We start from the raw sequence: 23,444 nt of genomic DNA, 5'->3' as shown, positions 1-23,444 counted from the left end.
CCTCTTGCACTGAGATGCAGTGCCTTAACACACAGACGGACACAGTGGTTAATTATTTAGCTGTACTTGAATGTTTAAAAAGGCCACCATTTTTTTTATTTTTTATTATAAAATCGGTATCGTTTTTTCCCCTAAGGAAAATATCAGATATTGGTATCGGCCAAAAATGTCATATGTGCAAAATGTCATGGTGCATGACTACTTCATACTATAGAATAGGAGTCCCTTCATACTTTGTCAAATCATTATCTTTCGGAAAGCCTAACGTAGGCCTAGGTTTGTAAATACGTTTTAAGGGAGAAATATTTGCTTGCGTCTGACATACGCTGGCGGCTTTACAGCGGTGTGCATGTGAGTTAGCTGATTCTCTCTATAGGCCTGTATGTCCATTCAGAAAGTTTCCTAAAGTAGCCTGTCTGGACTCCATCTCTTCAATAAGAATCAAACGCTCCTGTCATAATGTAATCTTGTAAAATGCCTATTGTCAGTAGCTTACGCTACATTCTTTCTCTCATTTCGGCGTTCTCTCGAAGAACATTTGCCAATGACATCGAATGATCGCAGCAGCAGGGTGTGTGATATTATGCAAATATTTCGAGAAAAGTGGGAGAAAACCATTCAAACGGAGACCGATGGGTTTTGTACATCAAAATAGGATGTGTATTAAAAAAAATGATATGCAGAAAAGCCAACAGACAAGCACAAGGTAGGCATATCTTGATGTTGACTCCATTTTGAATTTGTATTTTATTTAACCTTTATTTAGCCAAGCAAGTCAGTTAAGAACAAATTCTTATTTACAATGACGGCCTAACATTTTGTCTCCGTTAATAATGTTGTGTTAATACAAAAACGCAACAGATCCTCTCAAACCTGGAATTTCGTAATTTGTTGATTCATAAGTAATAGAATGAATAATAATAATAAAGACAGGCCATGATAATAATAAAGTGTAATGGCTTGTTTCAAATAGATTTTTATTGAGACGCATATCCATGTAAACAAGTGTACAAACAGAATTGTGACCTTTCCTATTCCTACTACAAGTAACGTAACCTAGCTTGTAACTTTTGCCCTTGCCAACTGGTCCTGGTACAGTTTTACTGTTAAGATCATCCTGCTTAGGTTAGGGCTGATGTACAGAGAACTGTTCTCAAGTCAGATGTTAAACTGCAGTCAGTAACTAGAGCCTTAAACTCAGCAAAGTCCCTATTCTCTTTCAAAAACAGGGCTCTGTGCACTATAGTAACAGAGCAATACTCAACCATGAGGTATCGAAGCCGAACGAACTGCATGCTATTAAGAAATGCTATACAGTGCCTTCGGAAAGTATTCAGAACCCTTGATTTTTTTCCACATTTTGTTACGTTACAGCCTTATTCTAAAATGTATTTAATATCCCCCCCCCCCCCTCAATCTACACACAATACCCCATAATGACAAAGCAAAAACAGATTTTTAGCAATGTTTGCTAATTTATACAAAATCAAAAACTGAAATATTACATTTACATAACTATTCAGACCCTGTACTCAGTAATTTGCTGAAGCACCTTCGGCAGCGATTACAGCCTCGAGTCTTCTTGGGCATTACGCTACAAGCTTAGCACACCTGTATTTGGGGAGTTTCTCCCATTCATCTCCGCAAATCCTCTCAAGTTCTGTCAGGTTGGATGGGGAGCGTTGCTGCACAGCTATTTTCAGGTCTTTCCAGAGATGTTAGATCGGGTTCAAGTCCAGGCTCCGCCTGGGCCACTCAAGGACATTCAGAGACTTGTTCTGAAGCCACTCCTGCGTTGTCTTGGCTGTATGCTTACGGTTGTTGTCCTGTTGGAAGGTGAACCTTCACCCCAGTCTGAGGTCCTGAACACTCTGGAGGAGGTTGTCAGCAAGGATCTCTGCACTTTGCTCTGTTCATCTTTCCTTCGATCCCGTCTTGTCTCCCAGTCACTGCCGCTGATAAAACATCCCCACAGCATGATGCTGCCACTACTATGCTTCACTGTAGGGATGGTGCCAGGTTTCCTCCAGATGTGAGGCTTGGCATTCAGGCCAAAGAGTTCAATCTTGGTTTCTCATAGTCTCTTCAGGTGCCTTTTGGCAAACTCCAGCTGTGGCAAATAACAGTCTACCATGAGTATGACAAAACATTTATTTTTACTGCTCTAATTACATTTGTGACCCGTTTATAATAGCAGGGGTCAGTGGTATATGGCTGTATCCAGGCACTCTGCATTGTGTTGTGCTTAATAGCACTTAGCTATGGTATATTGGCCATATACCACACACTCTTGGGCCTTATTGGTTAAATAGAACCCATTGCTCTCCATGGTTGTGAGGTCTGGGGTTCACTCAACAACCAAGAATTCACAAAATGGGACAAACACCCGATTGAGACTGCAAAAATATCCTTCAGGTACAATGCAAAATCCTAAACAATGCATGCAGAGCAAAATTAGGAAATACCTGCTAATTATCAAAACCCAGAAAAAAAGCTGTTATATTCTACAACCACCTAAAAGGCAGTGATACTCACACATTCCACCATAAAATCCCTCACCTACAAATAGATAAACCTAGAGATAGTGTTGTCATGATACCAGTATCGCGATACTACGACACCAGCTTTTCCTTGGAAAAAAAACACGAAGCAGACTAAACTCTATGGTCCTTTAAAACCTACTTTGGTAAAATAGTGTGCAACAAAGAAATGTACGCCTGGGTGAAAACACAAGGCTGTTAATCATCATAAGGACTGTTTTCCTCAAGATATTGAGTTGCTTCATATTTAGTTTCCTTTGCTTCCTTATTTCCTAGTATCGTGATACTGATATCATGACAACACTACCTAGAGAAGAGTCCCCTCACCAGCTGGTTCTGGGGCTCTGTTCACACACACACACACACACTCACTCCACCAAGCCCCTGGCAGCAACACAATTAGAATCAAACAAACAACTATTTGACACTGGAAATAATCAACTAAAAAAAAAAAAAACAGAGCAAACTAAAATGTTATTTGGCCCTAAACAGAGAATACACAGTAGCAGAATAACTGACCACTATGACCACCATTTGACCCAAAATGAAGAAAACCCTTGACTGTGTACAGACCGAGTGAGCATAGCCTTGCTTTTAAGAGAGGCCGCCATAGGCAGACCTGGCTCTCGAGAGAAGACTGTGCCCACTGCCCACAAAATGAGGTGGAAACTGAGCTGCCCTTCCTTACCTCCAGCCAAAGGTATGACCATATTAGAGACATTTTTCACACAGGTCACACAGACCCAAAGAATATGAAAACAAATCAAACATTGATAAACTGTTAGGCGAAATACCACAATGTGCACAAAAGCAAGATTTGTGACCCGTTGCCATGAACAGAGCAACCAGTGGAGCACAAACATTGTAAATACCACCAATATTTATGTTTCCTTATCTTCCCCTACTATTCATACTACAACTATTTGCACATTGTTAAAAACACTGTAAATTGAGGATAATAACATTTGAAATATTTGTATCCTTTTGAAAATGTAATGTTAATTAATGTTTTTCTCAATTTTGTTTATTTCACTTGCTTTGGCAGAGTAAACATATGTTTACCCATGCCAATAACAACCCTTTAAATTGTATTAGATAGAGAGGGAGGCAGAGCAAGAGACAGATAAGGAGGCAGAGAGAGAGAGAGCGCACGAGAGAGGCTGCAAGCCAGGCCCCAAAACCAAATCCAGGGGGTATTAGAGTCAAGAGACGTTTTCTGGAGCCTGAAGCCTAGCTGCCTGGTGAGGCCACATGGACATTCAACCTCCGAAACCAGAAGACATGGCCTGTGTTCCAAATAGCAAAAGTAGTGCACTATAAAGGGAGTAGGGTGCCATTTGGAACAGACATGGTTCCAGCGGCAGCAGGCAGCCAGGGCCTGGGGGGACATATGAGACATTACTCACCACATCTATAGGACTACAGAGAGAAACACACTTTAAAACATATTACTAAACCACAGGACAGTTATTTGGTGTATAAACAAAGATGAGTTGCCCATTTTCAATAACAAATGCCACATTCACTCGCTCAACCATACTCAAACTAAACTGCATCACTAAAATTAGACCTACTATGATGTCCCAGCCCAGGAGCAACAAAACAACAATTGTTTAGCCTCTGTCAGCTGACCTGGGCTAGCAGAGTGAATGGAGCTGACTGACAACACTAGGCTCTGTAGAACTGTGTCACTGACTAACCACGAGGTAGCTTTGTGACCTAGCTAGCTGGCTACAACAGAACAGGGTTACTTGGATCACTGAACAACATAAGTTAGGCTACACCCTGCCACCAGCCAAAGAATGGTCCCCATGGCAACGTGCTATCGAGAGGGTAAATTAATACTTGGAGAGCTTGGAGAGGAGGTTGAGTTTGTTAATGTTAGCAACAGTTGGCCGCTCAGGGCTCACAAGATAATGGATATCGAATAGAGATGAAAGGATAGGACTTGTGCACAACTGAATAGCTATAATGCCTATTGGTGTGAAGTAGCCTACTGTTGCTGTCTGGTGATGTTGTGCAAAGATGAGCTGAGCCCACTTCTGATCTGTCAATTTCAGTGTCAAATGGATCTACCACAGAGTTCAACAAAGCAAATTATTACAAGAACAGACAAACGCATACTTCACTGACACCCAACCCTTTGGGAAACTAAGGAACTGAAGAATGTCTTGTGGTTTTAAACAACTCTGCTGAGATGTGCAACCTGTCTGTGACAAGCTGTGGCTAGACTCCTTACTCAATCATCTCACCACTCTGCTTGAAAAGGCCCCATCTTATCATCACTAATGTACAGATCTAATCCCACTATCACCACAGAGGCACCTCACCAGCTTCTATCTGTCTGAGGCGTTCAAGAACTTGGGAGCTCAAATCAAGAAACGAGAGCAGGTAAGGATTCACATCGTCTTTGACACAGTTACTTCCCTTGCGTTGGTCACGCCAGTATTTTTTCACCCATTCACTCTTCTTAGAAATAGCACTTCTCTGGGGGCCATTTCCTGTTTGTTGAAGAATGAGAGATTTCCTCAGAGTGGCTGACTGCTGAACACAGTGTTCTGCTCCGGCACAATCACAGGAACAGGCTAAGGGCCCTCGTCTATCACACACATTCACATGCACGCTTGTAGCTTGCACACAAACAGATCCACACACACACGTCTGCTTTCCGCATCACACACACACTCCTGATTTACTGTTAGTCAAATACAGTGAAGAAATGTTGAGTATTCCAGCAGTCCTGTCTGTGGACCCTGAGCCAACAGCACAGCGCTGAAGGAACATTAATGGGAGACTCTGAGCACTCTCAGGATACGGTTACACAAAACAACATGCCAGGATTAGTCCTAATTGGGGATGGCAACTTGGATGTTTCTCAGTGCTAAATTGCTAATCAAATGATGCCAGTGGGACAAAAAGTACAGAGTAGCTTAGCCTTGCAGATCTTTTATAGAATTAGAGCTAGATCCTTTGAACATTGTTTCTCCCCGTAGAATTATAAATTGTAGAATGGACATTCAGATTCAAATCTATGTTCCATTCCACAATCCACATATTTGTGGCATTCCCACAGATGATTTCTAGGTTACTTTTTTTTCTCCTCCATCACCCAGGCGGGGCAACGCAGGGCAGGCCTCTCCTTTTCAAGGGTACTGTTACATTGAGGTTCTATATCTCTCGCCATGGAAAAAAAACTATGGAATTAGAGATCCGATGCCAAGATATTCCCAAAGATAGCACTTCTTTAAATGGCTGTTCTCTCAAGGGTGGTTCCACTATTGGCAATTAGGCCAGGGTGCCTAGGCTATGGTTGAGTGAGGCAATGGTGCCTGGTCTGATTAATCAGGCTCTAATACACAATTAATTGGTATATACAACCTGCAACTACTGCCTGCTAAATTTTGTAATTGTTCCTTACAAGCCAGAATGTAGAAAAAAAAAAGAAAAAAAAACTTACTCTACCAGTTGTCTGTCCTTCAGCTGCTCAAAATGAGAAAATATTGTTCTTATTTTTTTTCTTTTTCTTAAAAATTCATATCTACAATTCAAAACAACAAAAGGTTTCCTCCCCTGATTGAGAATAGAAATGTTTTATTGTCATGGTTCAATAGCTATTTACGAGAGAAAACGGAAAACAAACTTTATATCCTCGTGACAAACCAAACCAAATGCTCTACCGGCTCTCTAAGTCAGGTAAACAATACTTTCCTGTGGACATGTTGCCTCAAATTGAGCAGCTGAAGGACAAACCACACAGACAACCGGTAGAGTAGGCCTTCAACATTCTGGGTTGTACAATACATTTACACAATTTACAGGCATTAATTGCAGATGGTATATACCAATTAATTGTGTATTACAGACTGATTAATCAGACTATATTGTGCCATACTTACCTTTATTTAACTAGGCAAGTCAGTTAAGAACAAATTCTTATTTTCAATGACGGCCTAGGAACTGCCTGTTCAGGGGCAGAACGACAGATGGACCTTGTCAGCTCGGGGATTTGAACTTGCAACCAGTCCGATGCTCTAACCACTAGGCTACCCTGCCGCCCCATCTCAAGCATTATGTAGCTTGTTTAATGCGTTAAATCTTGCGGACTGTCATTTTGTGTGCCAAATGCAACTCCAGAGGGTTTGAATCCGCAGTTTTGTGTTTAGCCTGAGTGAAAGTGGAATGGAAGAGCATGGCATGACTCCATTATTTGATCATGTGAAGTATCCCCTACATAAATACTAGAGGTGGAACTGTTCTGGGGGGCTTTAATAACACACCTGTGCTGTCTTGAGCCACACAAATGTAAATAAGGATGTTAGCTCTTGGTCGTCAGCATCAGTTGATCGAACTTGATTGTCCTGGCTGCCTCAGCAGATTAGGCTGACATGGCATTGAAGTGACATGGCCTGGCAACAGAGTTGGAGGACTGGTGACTCCCTGATCTACTGGAATCTGTGCACACACACACAAACACCAGGAAAAATAGCCTGAATCTCTACTTTAATGTCAGTTAGATTGGGGACAATAAGTTGAATAACAGCTGTTGCAAGGCATGCACTTTCCTATACCATGTAGCTCCAGCAGCTGCCATTTGTTGCTAGGTCATGTGAAGTAGTGCATCGCCACAGTGCTTGGATAAGAGCTGTCAAATATCTTCAGCTTGCTCAGCAGTAGGAGGTGCAAATCTGCCTGTTACCGATGTAAAATGTGCGGAATGCATCCTGGAGATTAGATGTGATGCTAAATTCACCATGAAACTAACTGGAAACGTTTAGACTTACAGTCATGTAACAAACCGTTATACAGAAACGTGTGAACAGTTTAGGAAACCTCAGCACTCTTTCCTTGATGAATAATACTCCAGATAAAAAAATGGGACAATAACATTAGATCTAGGATTAAAGCCTTGACGTTACCAGCTGTTGGTACAAAACATTTTTTTATTCATTATAACGATATATAAAATCAAAAGACAGAACTTGCTAGCTAACAAATTGCTAGCTTGTTAACAATTTAGCAACAGCTAATGTTACTTGCCTGCCAACTGTTTGGTTGGCGAGTTGTTTCATCCGATTGAACTGTTTCTTCATTTTGCGTCCTTCTCCAGTGGAGTCGTGCTACTTTTTAGAGCTGGAAAAGTAAATCCTGCCTGTGATGTGCTTCATCAGACAAGAGTCCTTTTGTTGGCCATGAAGTTCACAATATAGCCAACTAACAGTCAGTAGCTTTGTGTCGAAGATTAGCTTGCAGCTAGCTAAAGCTATGAACCAATTAAAATAGCTAGTCACTTTTTAGCTAGCTAGTTTAGGTTAGTCTTCAAGTGGTTGTTTCAGAAAAAAGTTATTCCGTCGCGTGCTGACGACATCATCAAAGCCATGTATTTTATCAAAAAGCTAGAAAACCATCCAGAGTTCCGCTGACTGCTTGCAGCCTTTATGCTGAATATCTATCTGACTAACCAAAGTCGAACGCTTTTCCCAACCAGCTAGCTAGCAGCACACCTCTCTCTTTACCAGCACAAGCTGATGATGGCGTTGAATGGGTGGCAGGAAGAATACGTTGCAAAAGCATCCATCTACCGCCATCCCCAGCACTGTTAAATGTGCTGCTGACTGTGGGGCTTGGGATAGTTTACGAAAGTCATCTTGCTCGCTCCAGTGACACAATTCAGTACTGCATAATTTGCACTGACCTCTGGATTCGTTTTTTTTATCATGAAGATGTTGAATATGCCAACATTACGCAGCAAAATGTACACATAGCTATTAAAACAATCAGTTTAGTTGAAATATCAAACTGTTGTTCAATGACATACATAATCAGTTGTTGACATCAGGCCTCGTCTTCATCAACAACAATTTATCATCAACTTTCACTCCCTAATCGCCTATGGAGCTCATAGCGGCACGCGTGCCTACCAGTGACGTCTCAATACACGTCTATTTACGTTGAACCTTATAATGGACTGTTTTGCAGATAGATGGACATGTGATGTCATCTGATTCCTCACGATTCATGTAAAACAATTTAATTAATTTAAATAATCTTAAAGTAGATCAAATAAGATAAGAAAAATAGAATAAGGTTTTACTGATAAAGTTGCACACGCACTGTCGTGGATGCAAGGTCCGATCACTTCTGACACCAATGTAATGAAACAAGCAGGGAGCAGGTCACGTGCCCTCGACCTTCTAGCCCGAGGTCCGGCGCGCTATCGACTGTGCCGCAAAAGCATGCGGCAAAGTCGATTTCCGCGCTTATAAACCCAGGGTTGTTACAATATAAATAAAGGGGGCATATAAACCATACATAAAGAACCAAAAATAAAGGACACCATAAATAATGGATAAATAAAGGGAGCATATAAGCAGACAATGAAAACTCTTACAATATTCAATGATTACATTTCTCAAAAACAGGTTATAGGCTACATGTGCACCACCAAATCAGAACAGTAGGTGAAATTAAGAGATGAAAATAGACCAAATTATTAGGGTGAGGCACATGGGCTACTAACAGCTTGCTACACCACATACACTTAGTTAGTGGCAGAAAAAGTACCCAATTGCCATACTTGAGTAAAAGTAAAGATACCTTAATAGAAAATGACTCTACTAAAAGTCACCCAGTAAAATACTACTTGAGTAAAAAGTTTAAATGTGTTTGGTTTAAAATATACTTAAGTATCAAAAGTAAATGTAATCGCTAAAATATACTTAAGTATAAAAATGTAAAGTATAAATCATTTAAAATGTCTTACACAAACCAGACGGCATCATTTTCTTGTTTTTTTTATTTACGGATAGCCAGAGGCACAATTCAACACTCAGACATAATTTACAGACAAAGCATGTGTTTAGTGAGTCCACCAGATCAGAGGCAGTAGGGATGACCAGGGATGTTCTCTAGATAAGCGCTGAATTAGACAATTTTCCTGTCCTGCTAATCATTCAAAATGAAACGAGTACTTTTGGGTGTCAGGGAAAATGTGTGGAGTAAAAAGTACATTTTTCTTTAGGAATGTAGTGAAGTAAAAGTAAAAGTTGTCAAAAATATAAATAGTAAAGTAAAGTACAGATACCCTAAAAAACTACTTAAGTAGTACTTTAAAGTATTTTTACATAAGTACTTTACACTACTGCACTTAGTATTACTTTCTTAGCTACAGTATACATATCTTCCTGGCATATTACATAATTTATGCAGCAGCATTCAAGACATGTTTGGGCTCACCGTTGTGCTGTGCTCAGTTGAACAGGAAGGTGGCGCGGTGGACCTTAGTGGGCAAAAATCATCAAACTTTGTCATCAAAGTTTGGCATTCTCTAGACTTATTGTGCTTTCAAGACAACCGGGAACTGGGGAAAAAAAGATCAAATCATGATGACGTCAGTGATCTTCAGTTCGTAGCTCTAGAAAGAGGCCAGAGTTCTCGATTTACAATTCCGAGTTGGATGAAAGTTCAAAACGTATTTTCCCAGTCGTAGCTCGTTTTTCTAGTTGTCTTGAACTCACTTTGCAGTTCTGAGTTAACAGTTGTTATGAGCGCGGCACAAATCATGCTTCATTGACAGCATGGCCAATGTTAAATGTTTATAACTTGAAACTAGGAAAATATAACCTTAATCTTAGACTTGGGACCTCACAGCCACTCCACTGAATAGCAGACTAATGATTGATTTGCAATGCTTGCCGTTAGCCACTGATTCCTTCCAAACCACTCATTGTTGAATTTACGATTTCAAACTTGTTGTGTAATATTTAGGTCCAATGAGCATCCAACGCATGAGATACGTTTCATCTATAATTTCTCTTCGTTATTTCTCTTCATATGACAAGGATTAAAAATGATTTTCCAGTAGATTGTCAACTTCATTCATGATGATGACTGCTAGCTAAGATTTTGAAAGTATGATGTTGATATTATCATTCCAATCAAAGCTACTGTAGATATAACGTGATTTGATGTAATTTTATCTAGAGCCAATGACCTTGAGCCTACTTGGATGGGCACGTCTAATGTAACTCTATGGCAGCACTCAAGGAGCTTGAATTTTTTTCGAGCTCTACCCTTTGGCAGTGACGTAGTGTCCTTATGAGTGACAGAACACTGAGCCAATCATTGCGCAAAGCTCCGTATTTTCTGCTGGCTTGCCCAAACTATACCACAGAAAGCACTGTTCTAGGCTGAAACACCTGCATTTTGGAGCTCCCTTACTCAAGAAAACAAAAAAGAGACCATGTTTGCATGCGGCTTTATTAACTTAATGATATTTATTTTTTATTTTTTTTAAATTGAAAACTGATGTGACATGCCAAAATAATATGTGATAAGTGATATACCAAAATAACATGCAAAACATACAAGCCTAAAAAGAAATGAATGACGGGTCGCCGCTGGACATAGAATATGCTTGATAGTGTAGCGACCCGCACAGACAGCTGTGTGTTTGTTATGTGTTATGCTATTAGTTGGTTGTGTTGTACCTACCAGCACCCAGTGTTCGCGGGGTCGGACATGCCAATCAACCTGCTATCTGCCAATCATGAGAATGCCTGGAATGTTCTGAAGCCGGGCATCCTTGTGGTTGGTGGAGTGGCGTGGGGGCTTGGCAGGGGGATGGAGCATGTTAAGACCATGTTTAGCCATTGTTCTCTCTCTTACGTCTGGTCTTCGCAAGAGAAGGTCACGGTTGTTTTATAGGGTATCTTTAATTTATTTGGCGTGGGCTACGGCCAAACTGTAGCCTGTGTAGAATTTGGTTAATAAACCGTAAATTCGTAAACTAAATTTTATGTCTGGACAATTGTTCCTTTATGAGCTAGCCAGGTCATTACAATACATTATAACAATCCCAAGTACATTTGATACGTCTCTAATATTACACATTGTAACAATCCCAGATCTGTTGAGATGTAACCTAACGTAGCAGACGTAAAATACATATCTAATATCGTTCTAATGCATTTCGTGTATTGGTTGTGGCGGATAGAGACTAGGCCAATGAAAACGTAGGAAAATGAATTGAGCGTTAAATTATGGGTAAATATACTGTAGGTGCCGGAAGTTGAAAACAGGCTACTTCAGCTTAGCTCAGAATTTCTTGCATAAATTGTGACAGACAGTACATTATTTAACTGTTGCTAATTATATCAACCTCGTCCATCTACTTGAGTTTGACCACCTGCCCTGTAAAGATTTTTGCTCGGCTGCGAAGCCACATTGGAACAACTGATGCATGTGGTGTTGCAGAAGTTGTTTTTCAAATGTACAAGCTGCTGCTTAGCTAGGTGATCCGAATTGCAACATTGTATGCGAATGCAACAAGTCAATTGCCTCCCTCGGGAGAAGCAACCAGCCTGCCTTTAGTATTTATTCAGATTGTACACAGTAAATGACACGCCCATATTTAATCATTCAATATTACTTTTCTCTTATCCCGTCATAAATGGGAGCATATTATTTTTTATACTGCATTTGGGCATGTTATACTTACCATTTGTTTGATTTTCAGATATGCAACCAGTAAAGGCTACTGGACAGACCCCTATGTCCAGTATTTTGTGAGGCCAGTAGGAGAACGAAGGGCTCCAGAAATCAACTGAGGCAAGTCCATGTAAAAATCGGTCAGAACCAAAAACACATTTGTAATTTTTTTTTTTAAACTAGCTTGAAGAAGGTCTGCTTCATACTATGTTACTAAATCTCTGTTGTCTTCTGTTAGGTTACTATGGTTACTATGCCTGTTTGCGGGGAATGAACCACCTGGATGCCTTCCTCAGGAAGACGGTGTGTAACTGTCAGATAGTGAACCTGGGGGCAGGGCTGGACACCACTTTCTGGAGGTTAAAGGTACTGGTCTAATAATCCCATTAAACAAATGCATTTATTTTACAGTACAATCCATGCTTGTCCTTGGTTTGTACTTTCATTGTCATTTGTTTGTGTTTTTAGGATGAACACCTCGAAACCAAGTCGACTTTCCGATGATGGCTGGCAGGAAAATACACAACAAAAAATAAGCCGTTTTATTTTTCCCTCTTTAGAAAACTTCATATAGATCACAGTTTTATTTGTTTTGACATAATTGTGGTCTCAGTAATGTCAGAAATTGACCCGTAGAGGGAGGCAGAGCCTGTCCAGCTAAACTTGTAGCGAGATCATCTCTTAATAAGAAACACACCTTAATGTGTAGTTATAATGTTGTGCACCACTTCAGGACAAAACCACTGCTGTCAAAACCTCTCATTGAGACCTATTTCACAGATTCATTATTACTAAGTAATGATGTTAAAGACATTGTCTGATACAAATCAACAGGATAACTGAATGGGATTGTCTCTTATGGTGACATTTGATTTTCACTTAGTCTTCATTTGTATTGTCTGTGTTTCATATGGCCACAGCCTAGACTCAGACGGGCACTGGATCATCGGTGCTGACCAGAGGGACATCCCAGGCCTAGATGACAAACTAAAGAAGTTCCACCTCAACCCAGAGTCAGTGAAAATAACATATTGAATATGTTTTAATATTTTGTTGGACAGCTTTGCAAGAGTCTAGCCAATTGAAGTAGCAGTATACGGCTGTATCAGTGGATCAGCAGTTGTACTGTAGCAATACAATACAATATGTTTGGTATGGGATTGATGTTTTGGGCTGGTAGTGTTCTTTCACTGTACCTAACTCGTATTTATGGTCTTGGCCAACAAGGCTGAGTGTTCCGCAGTCAGTTCCTGATCACCACAATCATATACAGTTCAGTCAGAAGTAGAGGTCGACCGATTATGATTTTTCAATGTCGATACCGATTATTGGAGGACCAAAAAAAAAGACGATACCGATTAATCGGCCAATTTATTTAATTGTAATGACAATTACAACAATACCGAATGAACACTTTTTTTTATTTTAACTTAATATAATACATAAATAAAAACAATTTAGCCTCAAATAAATAATGGAACATGTTCAATTTGTTTTAAATAATGCAAAAACAAAAGTGTTAGGAAAAAAAGTTAAAGTGCAATATGTGGCATGTAAAAAAGCTAACATTTAAGTTCCTTGCTCAGAACATGAGAACATATGAAAACTGGTGGTTCCTTTTAACATGAGTCTTCAATATTTCCATGTAAGAAGTTTCAGGTTGTAGTTATTATTGCAATATATCTCTATACTATTTGAATTTCATACACCTTTGACTATTGGATGTTCTTATAGGCACTATAGTATTGCCAGTGTAAGCTTCCGTCCCTCTCCTCGCCCCTACCTAGGCTCGAACCAGGGACACATCGACAACAGCCACCCTCGAAGCATCGTTACCCATTGCTCCATAAAAGCCACGGCCCTTGCACAGCAAGGGGAACAACTACTTCAAGGTCTCCGAGCGAGTGACGTCACCGATTGAAACGCTACTAGCTAGCCATTTCATATCAGTTACACCAGCCTAATCTTGGGAGTTGATAGGCTTGAAGTCATAGACGGCTCAATGCTTGAAGCACACCGAAGAGCTGCTGGCAAATGCACAAAAGTCCTGTTTGAATGAAGGCTTACGAGCCTGCTGCTGCCTACCACCGCTCAGTCAGACTGCTCTATCAAATATCAAATTATAGACTTAATTATAACATAATAACACACAGAAATACGAGCCTTAGGTCATTAAACTCAGTTTTTCACAATTCCTGACATTTAATTAAAGTAAAAATTCCCTGTTTTAGGTCAGTTAGGATCACCACTTTATGTTAAGAATGTGAAATGTCAGAATAAGAATAATAATAGTAGATCATTATTTATTTCAGATTTTATTTCATTCATCACATTCCCAGTGGGTCAGAAGTGTACATACACTCAATTGGTATTTGGTAGCATTGCCTTTTAAATTGTTTAACTTGGGTCAAACATTTTGGGTAGCCCTCCACAAGCTTCCCACAATAAGTTGGGTGAATTTTGGCCCATTCATCCTGACAGAGCTGGTGTAACTGAGTCAGGTTTGTAGGCCTCTTTGCTCACGCACACTTTTTAAGTTCTGCCCACAAATGTTCTATTGGATTGAGGTCAGGGCTTTGTGATGGCCACTCCAATACCTTGACTTTGTTGTCCTTAAGCCATTTTGCCACAACTGTGGAAGTATGCATGGTGTCATTGTCCATTTGGAAGGCCCATTTGTGACCAGGCTTTAACTGATGTCTTGAGATGTTGCTTCAATATATCCACATAATTTTCTTCCTTCATGATGTCATCTGTTTTGTGAAGTGCACCAGTCCTTCCTGCAGCAAAGCACCCCCACAACATGATGCTGCCACCCCCGTGCTTCACGGTTGGGATGTTGGTCTTTGGCTTGCAAGCCTACCCCTTTTTCCTCCAAACGTAACAAGGGTCATTATTGCCTAACAGTTCTATTTTTGTTTCATCAGACTGGAGGACATTTCTCCAAAAAGTCCCCATGTGCAGTTGCAAGCCGTAGTCTGGCTTTTTTATGGCGGTTTTGGAGCAGTGGCTTCTTCCTTGCTGAGCTGCCTTTCAGGTTATGTCGATATAGGACTCGTTTTACTGTGGATATAGATACTTTTGTACCCGTTTACTCCAGCATCTTCACAAGGTCCTTTGCTGTTGTTCTGGGATTGATTTGCACTATTCGCACCAAAGTGCGTTTATCTCTAGGAGACAGAACGCGCCTCCTTCCTGAGTGGTATGACGGCTGCGTGGTCCCATGGTGTTTATACTTGCGTACTATTGTTTGTACAGATGAGCGTGGTACCTTCAGGCGTTTGGAAATTGCTCCCAAGGATGAACCAGACTTGTGGAAGTCGACCATTCTTTTTCATTTTTTTTTATTTAGATTTTCCCATGATGTCAAGCAAAGAGGCATTGAGTTTGAAGGTAGGCCTTGAAATACATCCACAGGTACACTTCCAATTGACTCAAATTATTCAATTAGCCTATCAGAATTTTCTAAAGCCATGACATTTTCTGGAATTTTCCAAGCTGTTTAAAGGCACAGTCAACTTAGTGTATGTAAACTTCTGACCCACTGGAATTGTGATACAGTGAATTATATGTGAAATATGTCTGTAAACAATTGTTGGAAAAATTACTTGTGTCATGCGCAAAGTAGATGTCCTAACCGACTTGCCAAAACTATAGTTTGTTAACAAGAATTTTGTGGAGTGGTTGAAAAACAAGTTTTAATTGCTCCAACCTAAGTGTATGTAAACTTCCAACTTCAACTGTACTTGGGTGCTCTTTGATTTTCCATTGTTTTTCATCTGTGTGTCAAAGAACCCCATCTCCTTTGATCTCAGCCTATGAGACTTGGAAAGCCCTGTTCCGTTTACAAGAATTGTATTCATACTGTTTAAGTGCATATATTCACGGCTTCCTGTGAGGTCTGGTCCACCACCCAAGCCTCGACTATGTTAGAATGAGTTCTCTGTGGATTCAAGTGTCTTCTGAAATGGCCTCCACTTGTGCCGAAGGCTCTATGGATGTGGTGTTATGTCAGAGATTCTGACGAAATTAAGATGAAAATGAATGTCAGTCATTGGAATCCCAAGTACAGTACCCTTAACCCTCTAGCAATTATACAACAACCTTACAACAACACATCAAAACACCTTTTTGATAGATCTGAAGGGACGTTACAGATAAATATAAAGGAAGCGCTGATAATGGGGCATGGTTAGATAAGGTACACATTGTGACGCAAATGCTCTCTATACGTGCTGAGTGGGTGCCTTCAAGGCCTGTCTAGAGGAACACTGTTGTGATTAGGAGATCCCAAATCTGTGTTTACAACAGCTGCGTCAGTCTCCTGATTTCTCACAGTCTGAAACCAAACCACATTCTCAGGGCCAAAGACTTATGAAGTCACTTAGTCAAGAGGTTTGCTTGCTTTAGAAAGTTTACATTGTAGTCATTTAGCAGATGTTCTTATCCAGAACAACTTTAGGGTTAAGTCCCTTGTTCAAGGGCACATCGACAGATTTTTCACCTAGTCGGCTCGGCAATTCGAACCAGCGACCTTTCGTTTACTGGCCCAATGCTCTTAACCGCTAGGCTACCTGCCTCTCTAGTTTTTCACTCATTATGATCCTTTGCTTAGAAATATTAAATATTGGAACTTGATCAAATGTCACCCCAAACACTGAACCAGAATCTGGGCCTTACCGGAGACGTTGATATGGCGACTCTCCTTTAAGCCCAGGAAGCAGCCATTGAACCTGCCATTCACCAGCTTTTCAAGCTAAATAATGTGAAAACATTTTCATTGACAATTAAACGACAAATCCCAAGTGTTGATTTTGTGCAAGACATTCCCTGAAGTGGAACATGTTTGCATTAGTAGAAAGTGCACTTCCTAAAGACGGGCTGGGAGAATAGATGCTCTGGATATGATGACTGTATACAGTGTTATACCTCAGGATGACGTGGCAAGATAAAACAAAGTCTGTTACATACAGTAGGCAAATGGTACATCTCATGTTATTCCTCCGTTTTCACGTTGTTTAGCTCTAATAAGTTTCTCCACCTTTGTTTATAGAGAATAGAGCATCTGGAGTTTCTGGATGAAAAGGAACTTCTGCAGCAGCTCCTCCAACACTCAGTATCTGCTGGGCCACCAAGGACAAGTTCAAGCAGGTACTTATGGGTTAGATTAGTCACATACACATTATTTGTAAGTCTGTACATTTGGATACAGAACATTGTTTTATTTCTATCGCTGTTCATGACAAGGTGACCAATGACACTATTGTCTGCTTGTTCCAGGAGTCTCACAAGTTGCTTTCTGAACCTGGACTGTCTTGTCTTAAGCCTCTTTCTCTGTGCCATGACCAACACTATCAAGAGAGGAGAGAAAAAACCCATCAACACCTTCACATCAGACTCAAGTCTTGTCTGCTCGGTGTCTGTCTGTCTGCTCTGTGGGAAATGCATGGCATCAACAAAATTCTACTGAATGTGTTTCCGTTGCATCCCATAAGAGCAACCACTGTCTCCCAACATGCTTTTGTGAAGAGAAGGGATGTTTCCGCTGGAAGTGTGATACAGTGCATTCGGAAAGTATTCAGACCCCTTGACATTTTCCACATTTTGTTATGTTACAGCCTTATTCTAAAATTGATTACATAATTTTTTTCCCTTATCAATCTACGCACAATACCCCATAATGACAAAGCAAAAACATGTTTTTAGAAATGTTTTCAAATGTATAAAAAACAGAAATACCTTATTGACATAAGTATTCAGACCCTTCGTTATGGACTTGAAATTGAGCTCAGGTGCATCCCATTGATCATCCTTGAGATGTTTTACAACTTGGGAGTCCACCTGTGGTATATTCAATTGATTGGACATTATTTGGAAAGGCACACACCTGTCTATATAAGGTCCCACAGTTGACACTGCATGTCAGAGCAAAAACCAAGTCATGAGGTCGAAGGAATTGTCTGTAGGACTCTGAGACAGGATTGTGTCGAGGCACAGATCTGGGGAAGGGTACCCAGAAAATTATTCCGCATTGAAAGTCCCCAAGAACAGTGACCTCCGTCATTCTTAAATGTAAGTTTGGAACCACCAAGACTCTTCCTAGAGCCAAACTGAGCAATCAGGAGAGAAGGTCAGGGAGGTGACCAAGAACATGATGGTCACTGACAGAGCTCCAGAGTTCATTTGTGGAGATGGGAGAACCTTCCAGAAGGACATCCATCTCTGCAGCACTCCACCAATCAGGCCTTTATGGTAGAGTGGCCAGACTGAAGCACATGACAGCCCTCTTGGAGTTTGTCAAAAGTTACCTAAGAGAAACAAGATTCTCTCATCTGATGAAACCAAGATTGAACTCTGGCCAGAATGCCAAGCGTCACGTCTGGAGGAAACCGGGCACCGTCCCTATGGTGAAGCATGGTGGAAGCGGCATCATGCTGTGGGGATGTTTTTCAACGGCAGGGACTGGGAGACTAGTCAGGATCGAGGGAAAGATAAACATAGCAAAGTACAGAGAGATCATTGATGAAAACCTGCTCAAGACCTCAGACTGGGGCGGAGGTTCATCTTCCAACAAGACAACACGCTAGTGGCTTCGGGACATGTCTTTGAATATCCTTGAGTGGCCCGGACTTGAACCCGATCGAACATCTCTGGAGAGACCTGAAAATAGCTGTGCCTAACCTAACAGGGCTTGAGAGGATCTGCAGAGAAGAATGGGAGAAACTCCCCAAATACAGGTGTGCCAAGCGTGTAGCGTCATACCCAAGAAGACTCAAGGCTGTAATCGCTGCCAAAGGTACTTCAACATAGTACTGAGTAAATGGTCTGGATACTTATGTAAATGTGATATTTCAGTTTTTGGGGGGGAATAAATTAGCATATTTCAAATAAAAACTGTTTTTGCTTTGTCATTATGCGGTATTGTGTGTAGATTGATGGGGGGGGGGGGGATTATTTGATTTTAGAATAAGGGTGTAATGTAACAAAATGTGGAAAATGTCCAAGGGGTGTGAATACTTTCCGAATGCACTGTATGAATGACAAGACACTGGTAGCTTAAGGACATAAGCCCTAGCCTTCATTTAATTTTATCCATCTGTCTGCTTTGCACTGTGATTCTAATGTTCATTCAGACAACATAAAGCAGGTTTGCTGGATGTTAGAGAAAAGTAAAAGGAAGATTTATTTTTATTTGTCAAGTATTTAATGTGCCATTGTGTTGTGAACTGAAATATTTTGTTTATTTAGAAATGTATTGCCAAGACAGATATTTTCTTATGTATAGAAATTAGGAGTTAATACTTTGGATGCACTTTAACAGATCTGTTTGATTCAATTGCTGGATTTACAGTAGCAATAGATACATTTGCATTTAACTAGGATTCTTGTCTGAAAGAAATAAACAGGGCATTTTCACTCAGCAGAGCAATTTCAAGTCCTTGCGAGTGATACCACAGTACTAATGAAATGACAATGCAGGTCTATGGTGGTTGAATAAAGGTGTTTCATATTTGTGTATGAAAACCTGACCACCATCATGTGGTCTACAAACAGTACATTTGATACCATGAAAGTCCAATGTCATTTCCACATGGATGACACATTATAGTTACAGGGTACAGAAAGGAAATGTTTGAGTTTCGTCTGTCGCCCTCTGTGAACTGTGTCCTGATGGTCAGACCTGTGTTTTTACAGAGAAACATTAACCCAATATGACCTTGTGTACACTGAGATAGAGATAGCAGCACTAGAGCACCGAAGACATGGTAGGGCTAACACTGAATTATAGTGCCTAGTAAAAATACACACCACTTGCACAGTCTTTGCATTATTTTGCTTATTTGAACTGTTCTTGCCATAATATGGACTTGGTCTTTTACCAAAAAAGGCTATCTTCTGTATACCACCCCTACCTTGTCACAACTGATTGGCTCAAACTCATTAAGAAGGAAAGAAATTCCACAAAATAACTTTTACAAAGGCACATCTGATAATAGAATTCCAGGAGACTTCATGAAGCTGATTGAGATAATGCCAAGAGTGCAAAGCTGTCATCAAGGCTACTTTGAATTATGTAAAAATAGATTTTGATTTCTTTAACACTTTTTTGGTTTCTACATGATTCCATGTGTTATTTCATAGTTGTGATGTCTTCACTTGTCACACCCTGGTCTTAGTATTTTGTGTTTTCTTTATTAATTTGGTCAGGCCAGGGTGTGACATGGGTTTATTATATGGTGTGTTTTGTCTTGGGGTTTTGGTAGGTATTGGGTTTGTATTATAGTAGGGGTTTCTAACATAGTCTATGGCTGTCTGGAGTGGTTCTCAATCAGAGGCAGGTGTTTATCGTTGTCTCTGATTGGGAACCATATTTAGGCAGCCATATTCTTTGAGTGTTTCGTGGGTGATTGTTCCTGTCTTTGTGTTTGTTGTCACCAGATAGGCTGTTTAGGGTTTCTCACGTTTATTGTTTTTATTAGTTTATTCATGTATAGTTTTCTTTATTAAAGAATCATGAATAACCACCACGCTGCATTTTGGTCCGCCTCTACTTCACCGAAAGAAAACCGTTACAGAATCACCCACCACAACAGGACCAAGCGGCGTGGTAACGGGCAACAGCAGCGAAAAGAGGAATGGACATGGGAGGACGTTATGGACAGCAAGAGTATGGACTATACTACTTGGGAGGAGATAGACAGGTGTCCGGTCGACCCAGGGAGAGTGCAGGAGCCCGCCTGGGATTCAATGGAGCAGTGCGCGGAAGGTTATCGGAGAATGGAGTTGGAGAGACAAGCACGGCTGCGCGGTAGGAAGCCCGAGAGTCAGCCCCAAAAATGTATTGGGGGGGGGGGGGGGGGCTCACAGGGAGTATGGCTACGCCAGGTAGGAGACCTACGCCAACGTCCTGTGCTTACCGGGGGGCTAGAGAGACTGGGCAGGCACTGTGCTATGCTGTGGAGCGCACGGTGTCCCTAGTGCGGGTGCATAGCCCGGTGCGGTACATTCCAGCTCAGCGTATCGGCCGGGCTAGAGTGAGCATCGAGCCAAGTGCCATGAAGCTGGCTCTACGCATCTGGTCTCCAGTGCGTCTCCTTGGGCCGGCTTACATGGCACCAGCCTTGCGTACGGTGTCTCCGGTTCGCCTGCATAGCCCAGTGCGGGCTATTCCACCTCGCTGCACTGGCAGGGCGACCGGGAGCATTCAACCAGGTAAGGTTGGGCAGGCTCGGTGCTCAAGAGCTCCAGTCCGGTCTATCCAGTACCACCTCCACGCATCAGCCCTCCAGTGGCAGCTCCCCACACCAGGCTTCCTGTGCGTGTTCTTGGCCCAGTACCACCAGTGCCAGCACCACGCATCAGGCCTACTGTGTGCCTCGCCTATCCAGCGCTGCCAGAGCCTTCCTCCTCTCCAGCGCTGCCGGAGTCTCCCGCCTATCTAGCGCTGCCAGAGCCTTGCTCCTCTACAGCGCTGCCGGAGTCTCCCGCCTGTTTAGCGCTGCCAGAGCCTTCCGCCTCTACAGCGCTGCCGGAGTCTCCCGCCTGTTCAGAGCTGCCAGTCTGCATAGAGCTGCCAGTCTGCATAGAGCTGCCAGTCTGCAAGGAGCTGCCAGTCTGCAAGGATCTGCCAGTCTGCAAGGAGCTGCCAGTCTGCAAGGAGCTGCCAGTCTGCAAGGAGCTGCCAGTCTGCAAGGAGCTGCCAGAGCTGCCAGTCTGCAGGATGCCGCCAGAGCTGCCAGTCTGCAAGGAGCCGCCAGAGCTGCCAGTCTGCAAGGAGCCGCCAGAGCTGCCAGTCAGCATGGAGCAGCCAGAGCCGCCAGTCAGCATGGAGCAGCCAGAGCCGCCAGTCAGCATGGAGCAGCCAGAGCCGCCAGTCAGCATGGAGCAGCCAGAGCCGCCAGTCAGCATGGAGCAGCCAGAGCCGCCAGTCAGCATGGAGCAGCCAGAGCCGCCAGTCAGCATGGAGCAGCCAGAGCCGCCAGTCAGCATGGAGCTGCCAGAGCCGCCAGTCAGCATGGAGCAGCCAGAGCCGCCAGTCAGCATGGAGCTGCCAGAGCCGCCAGTCTGCATGGAGCTGCCAGAGCCGCCAGTCTGCATGGAGCAGCCAGAGCCGCCAATCAGCATGGAGACGCCAGTCAGCATGGAGCTGCCAGTCAGCATGGAGCAGCCAGAGCCGCCAGTCAGCATGGAGCAGCCAGAGCCGCCAGTCAGCATGGAGCAGCCAGAGCCGCCAGTCAGCATGGAGCTGCCAGAGCCGCCAGTCAGCATGGAGCTGCCAGAGCCGCCAGTCAGCATGGAGCTGCCAGAGCCGCCAGTCAGCATGGAGCTGCCAGTCAGCATGGAGCAGCCAGAGACGCCAGTCAGCATGGAGCAGCCAGAGCCGCCAGTCAGCATGGAGCAGCCAGAGCCGCCAGTCAGCATGGAGCAGCCAGAGCCGCCAGTCAGCATGGAGCTGCCAGAGCCGCCAGTCAGCATGGAGCTGCCAGAGCCGCCAGTCAGCATGGAGCTGCCAGAGCCGCCAGTCTGCATGGAGCTGCCAGAGCCGCCAGTCTGCATGGAGCTGCCAGAGCCGCCAGTCTGCATGGAGCAGCCAGAGCCGCCAGTCAGCATGGAGCCGCCAGTCAGCATGAAGTCGCCAGTCAGCATGGAGCAGCCAGTCAGCATGGAGCTGCCAGTCAGCATGGAGCAGCCAGTCAGCCAGGATCCGCCAGTCAGCCAGGATCCGCCAGTCAGCCAGGATCTGCCAGAAGCACCAGCCAGCCAGGATCTGCCAGAGCCAACTACCTGCCTGGGCTTCCTCTCAGTCCCGAGCTACCTCAGTCCCGAGCTGCCCCTCAGTCCAGTGGGGTCCTTGGTGAGGACTACTAGGCCAAGGTCGGCGGGGAGGATCGCCTATCTAAGGACGCAAGGCAAAGGGACTAAGACTTTGTTGGAGTGGGGTCCACGTCCCACGCCGGAGCCGCCACCATGGACAGACGCCCACCCGGACCCTCCCCTATGGGTTTAGTTGTGCGGTCGGGAGTCCGCACCTTGGGGGGGGGGGGGTTCTGTCACGCCCTGGTCTTAGTATTTTATGTTTCCTTTATTAATTTGGTCAGGCCAGGGTGTGACATGGGTTTTGTATGTGGTGTGTTTTGTCTTGGGTTTTTTGTTAGGTATTGGGTTTGTATTATAGTAGGTGTTTCTATCATTAGTCTATGGCTGTCTGGAGTGGTTCTCAATCAGAGGCAGGTGTTTATCGTTGTCTCTGATTGGGAACCATATTTAGGCAGCCATATTCTTTGACTGTTTCGTGGGTGATTGTTCCTGTCTTTGTGTTTGTTGTCACCAGATAGGCTGTTTAGGTTTTCACACGTTTATTGTTTTGTTAGTTTATTCATGTATAGTTTTTCTTCATTAAAAAAACATGAATAACAA

At 42.8% G+C, this 23,444-nt stretch overlaps 1 protein-coding gene and 1 long non-coding RNA gene across 12 annotated transcripts in view; one reads left to right on the top strand and one right to left on the bottom strand.

Annotated features, from left to right (window-relative positions):
• Positions 1-10,568, bottom strand: part of LOC110502898 (rho GTPase-activating protein 17) — a 49,706-nt gene extending 39,138 nt beyond the window's left edge. For 6 of the 11 annotated variants that reach the window (XM_036960661.2, XM_036960662.2, XM_036960658.2 and 3 more), the window contains exon 1: positions 7,578-8,470. In XM_036960661.2, coding sequence (XP_036816556.2) covers positions 7,578-7,630 — 53 coding nt within the window. In that variant the 5' untranslated portion in view covers positions 7,631-8,470. Of the gene's footprint in view, positions 1-7,577; positions 8,471-9,773 lie in introns of those variants that run through there. The other 5 variants (XM_090217448.1, XM_090217450.1, XM_090217449.1 and 2 more) reach the window with 2 other exon arrangements.
• Positions 10,569-12,264: 1,696 nt separating this feature from the next.
• LOC110502900 (uncharacterized) lies at positions 12,265-19,455 on the top strand. Its single transcript, XR_005039226.2, has 4 exons — positions 12,265-12,392; positions 12,495-13,039; positions 17,080-17,177; positions 17,307-19,455. It is a non-coding gene; the product is annotated as an uncharacterized LOC110502900 (long non-coding RNA).
• Positions 19,456-23,444: the final 3,989 nt, after the last annotated feature.

Source organism: Oncorhynchus mykiss, chromosome 23 (genome assembly GCF_057628025.1).
Source record: "Oncorhynchus mykiss isolate SJ-2025 chromosome 23, ASM5762802v1, whole genome shotgun sequence".
In the NCBI taxonomy this organism is placed as follows: Eukaryota; Metazoa; Chordata; class Actinopteri; order Salmoniformes; family Salmonidae; genus Oncorhynchus; species Oncorhynchus mykiss.
Note: the sequence above shows the minus strand (reverse complement) of the source record. Positions and strands in the feature narration are given on the sequence as shown.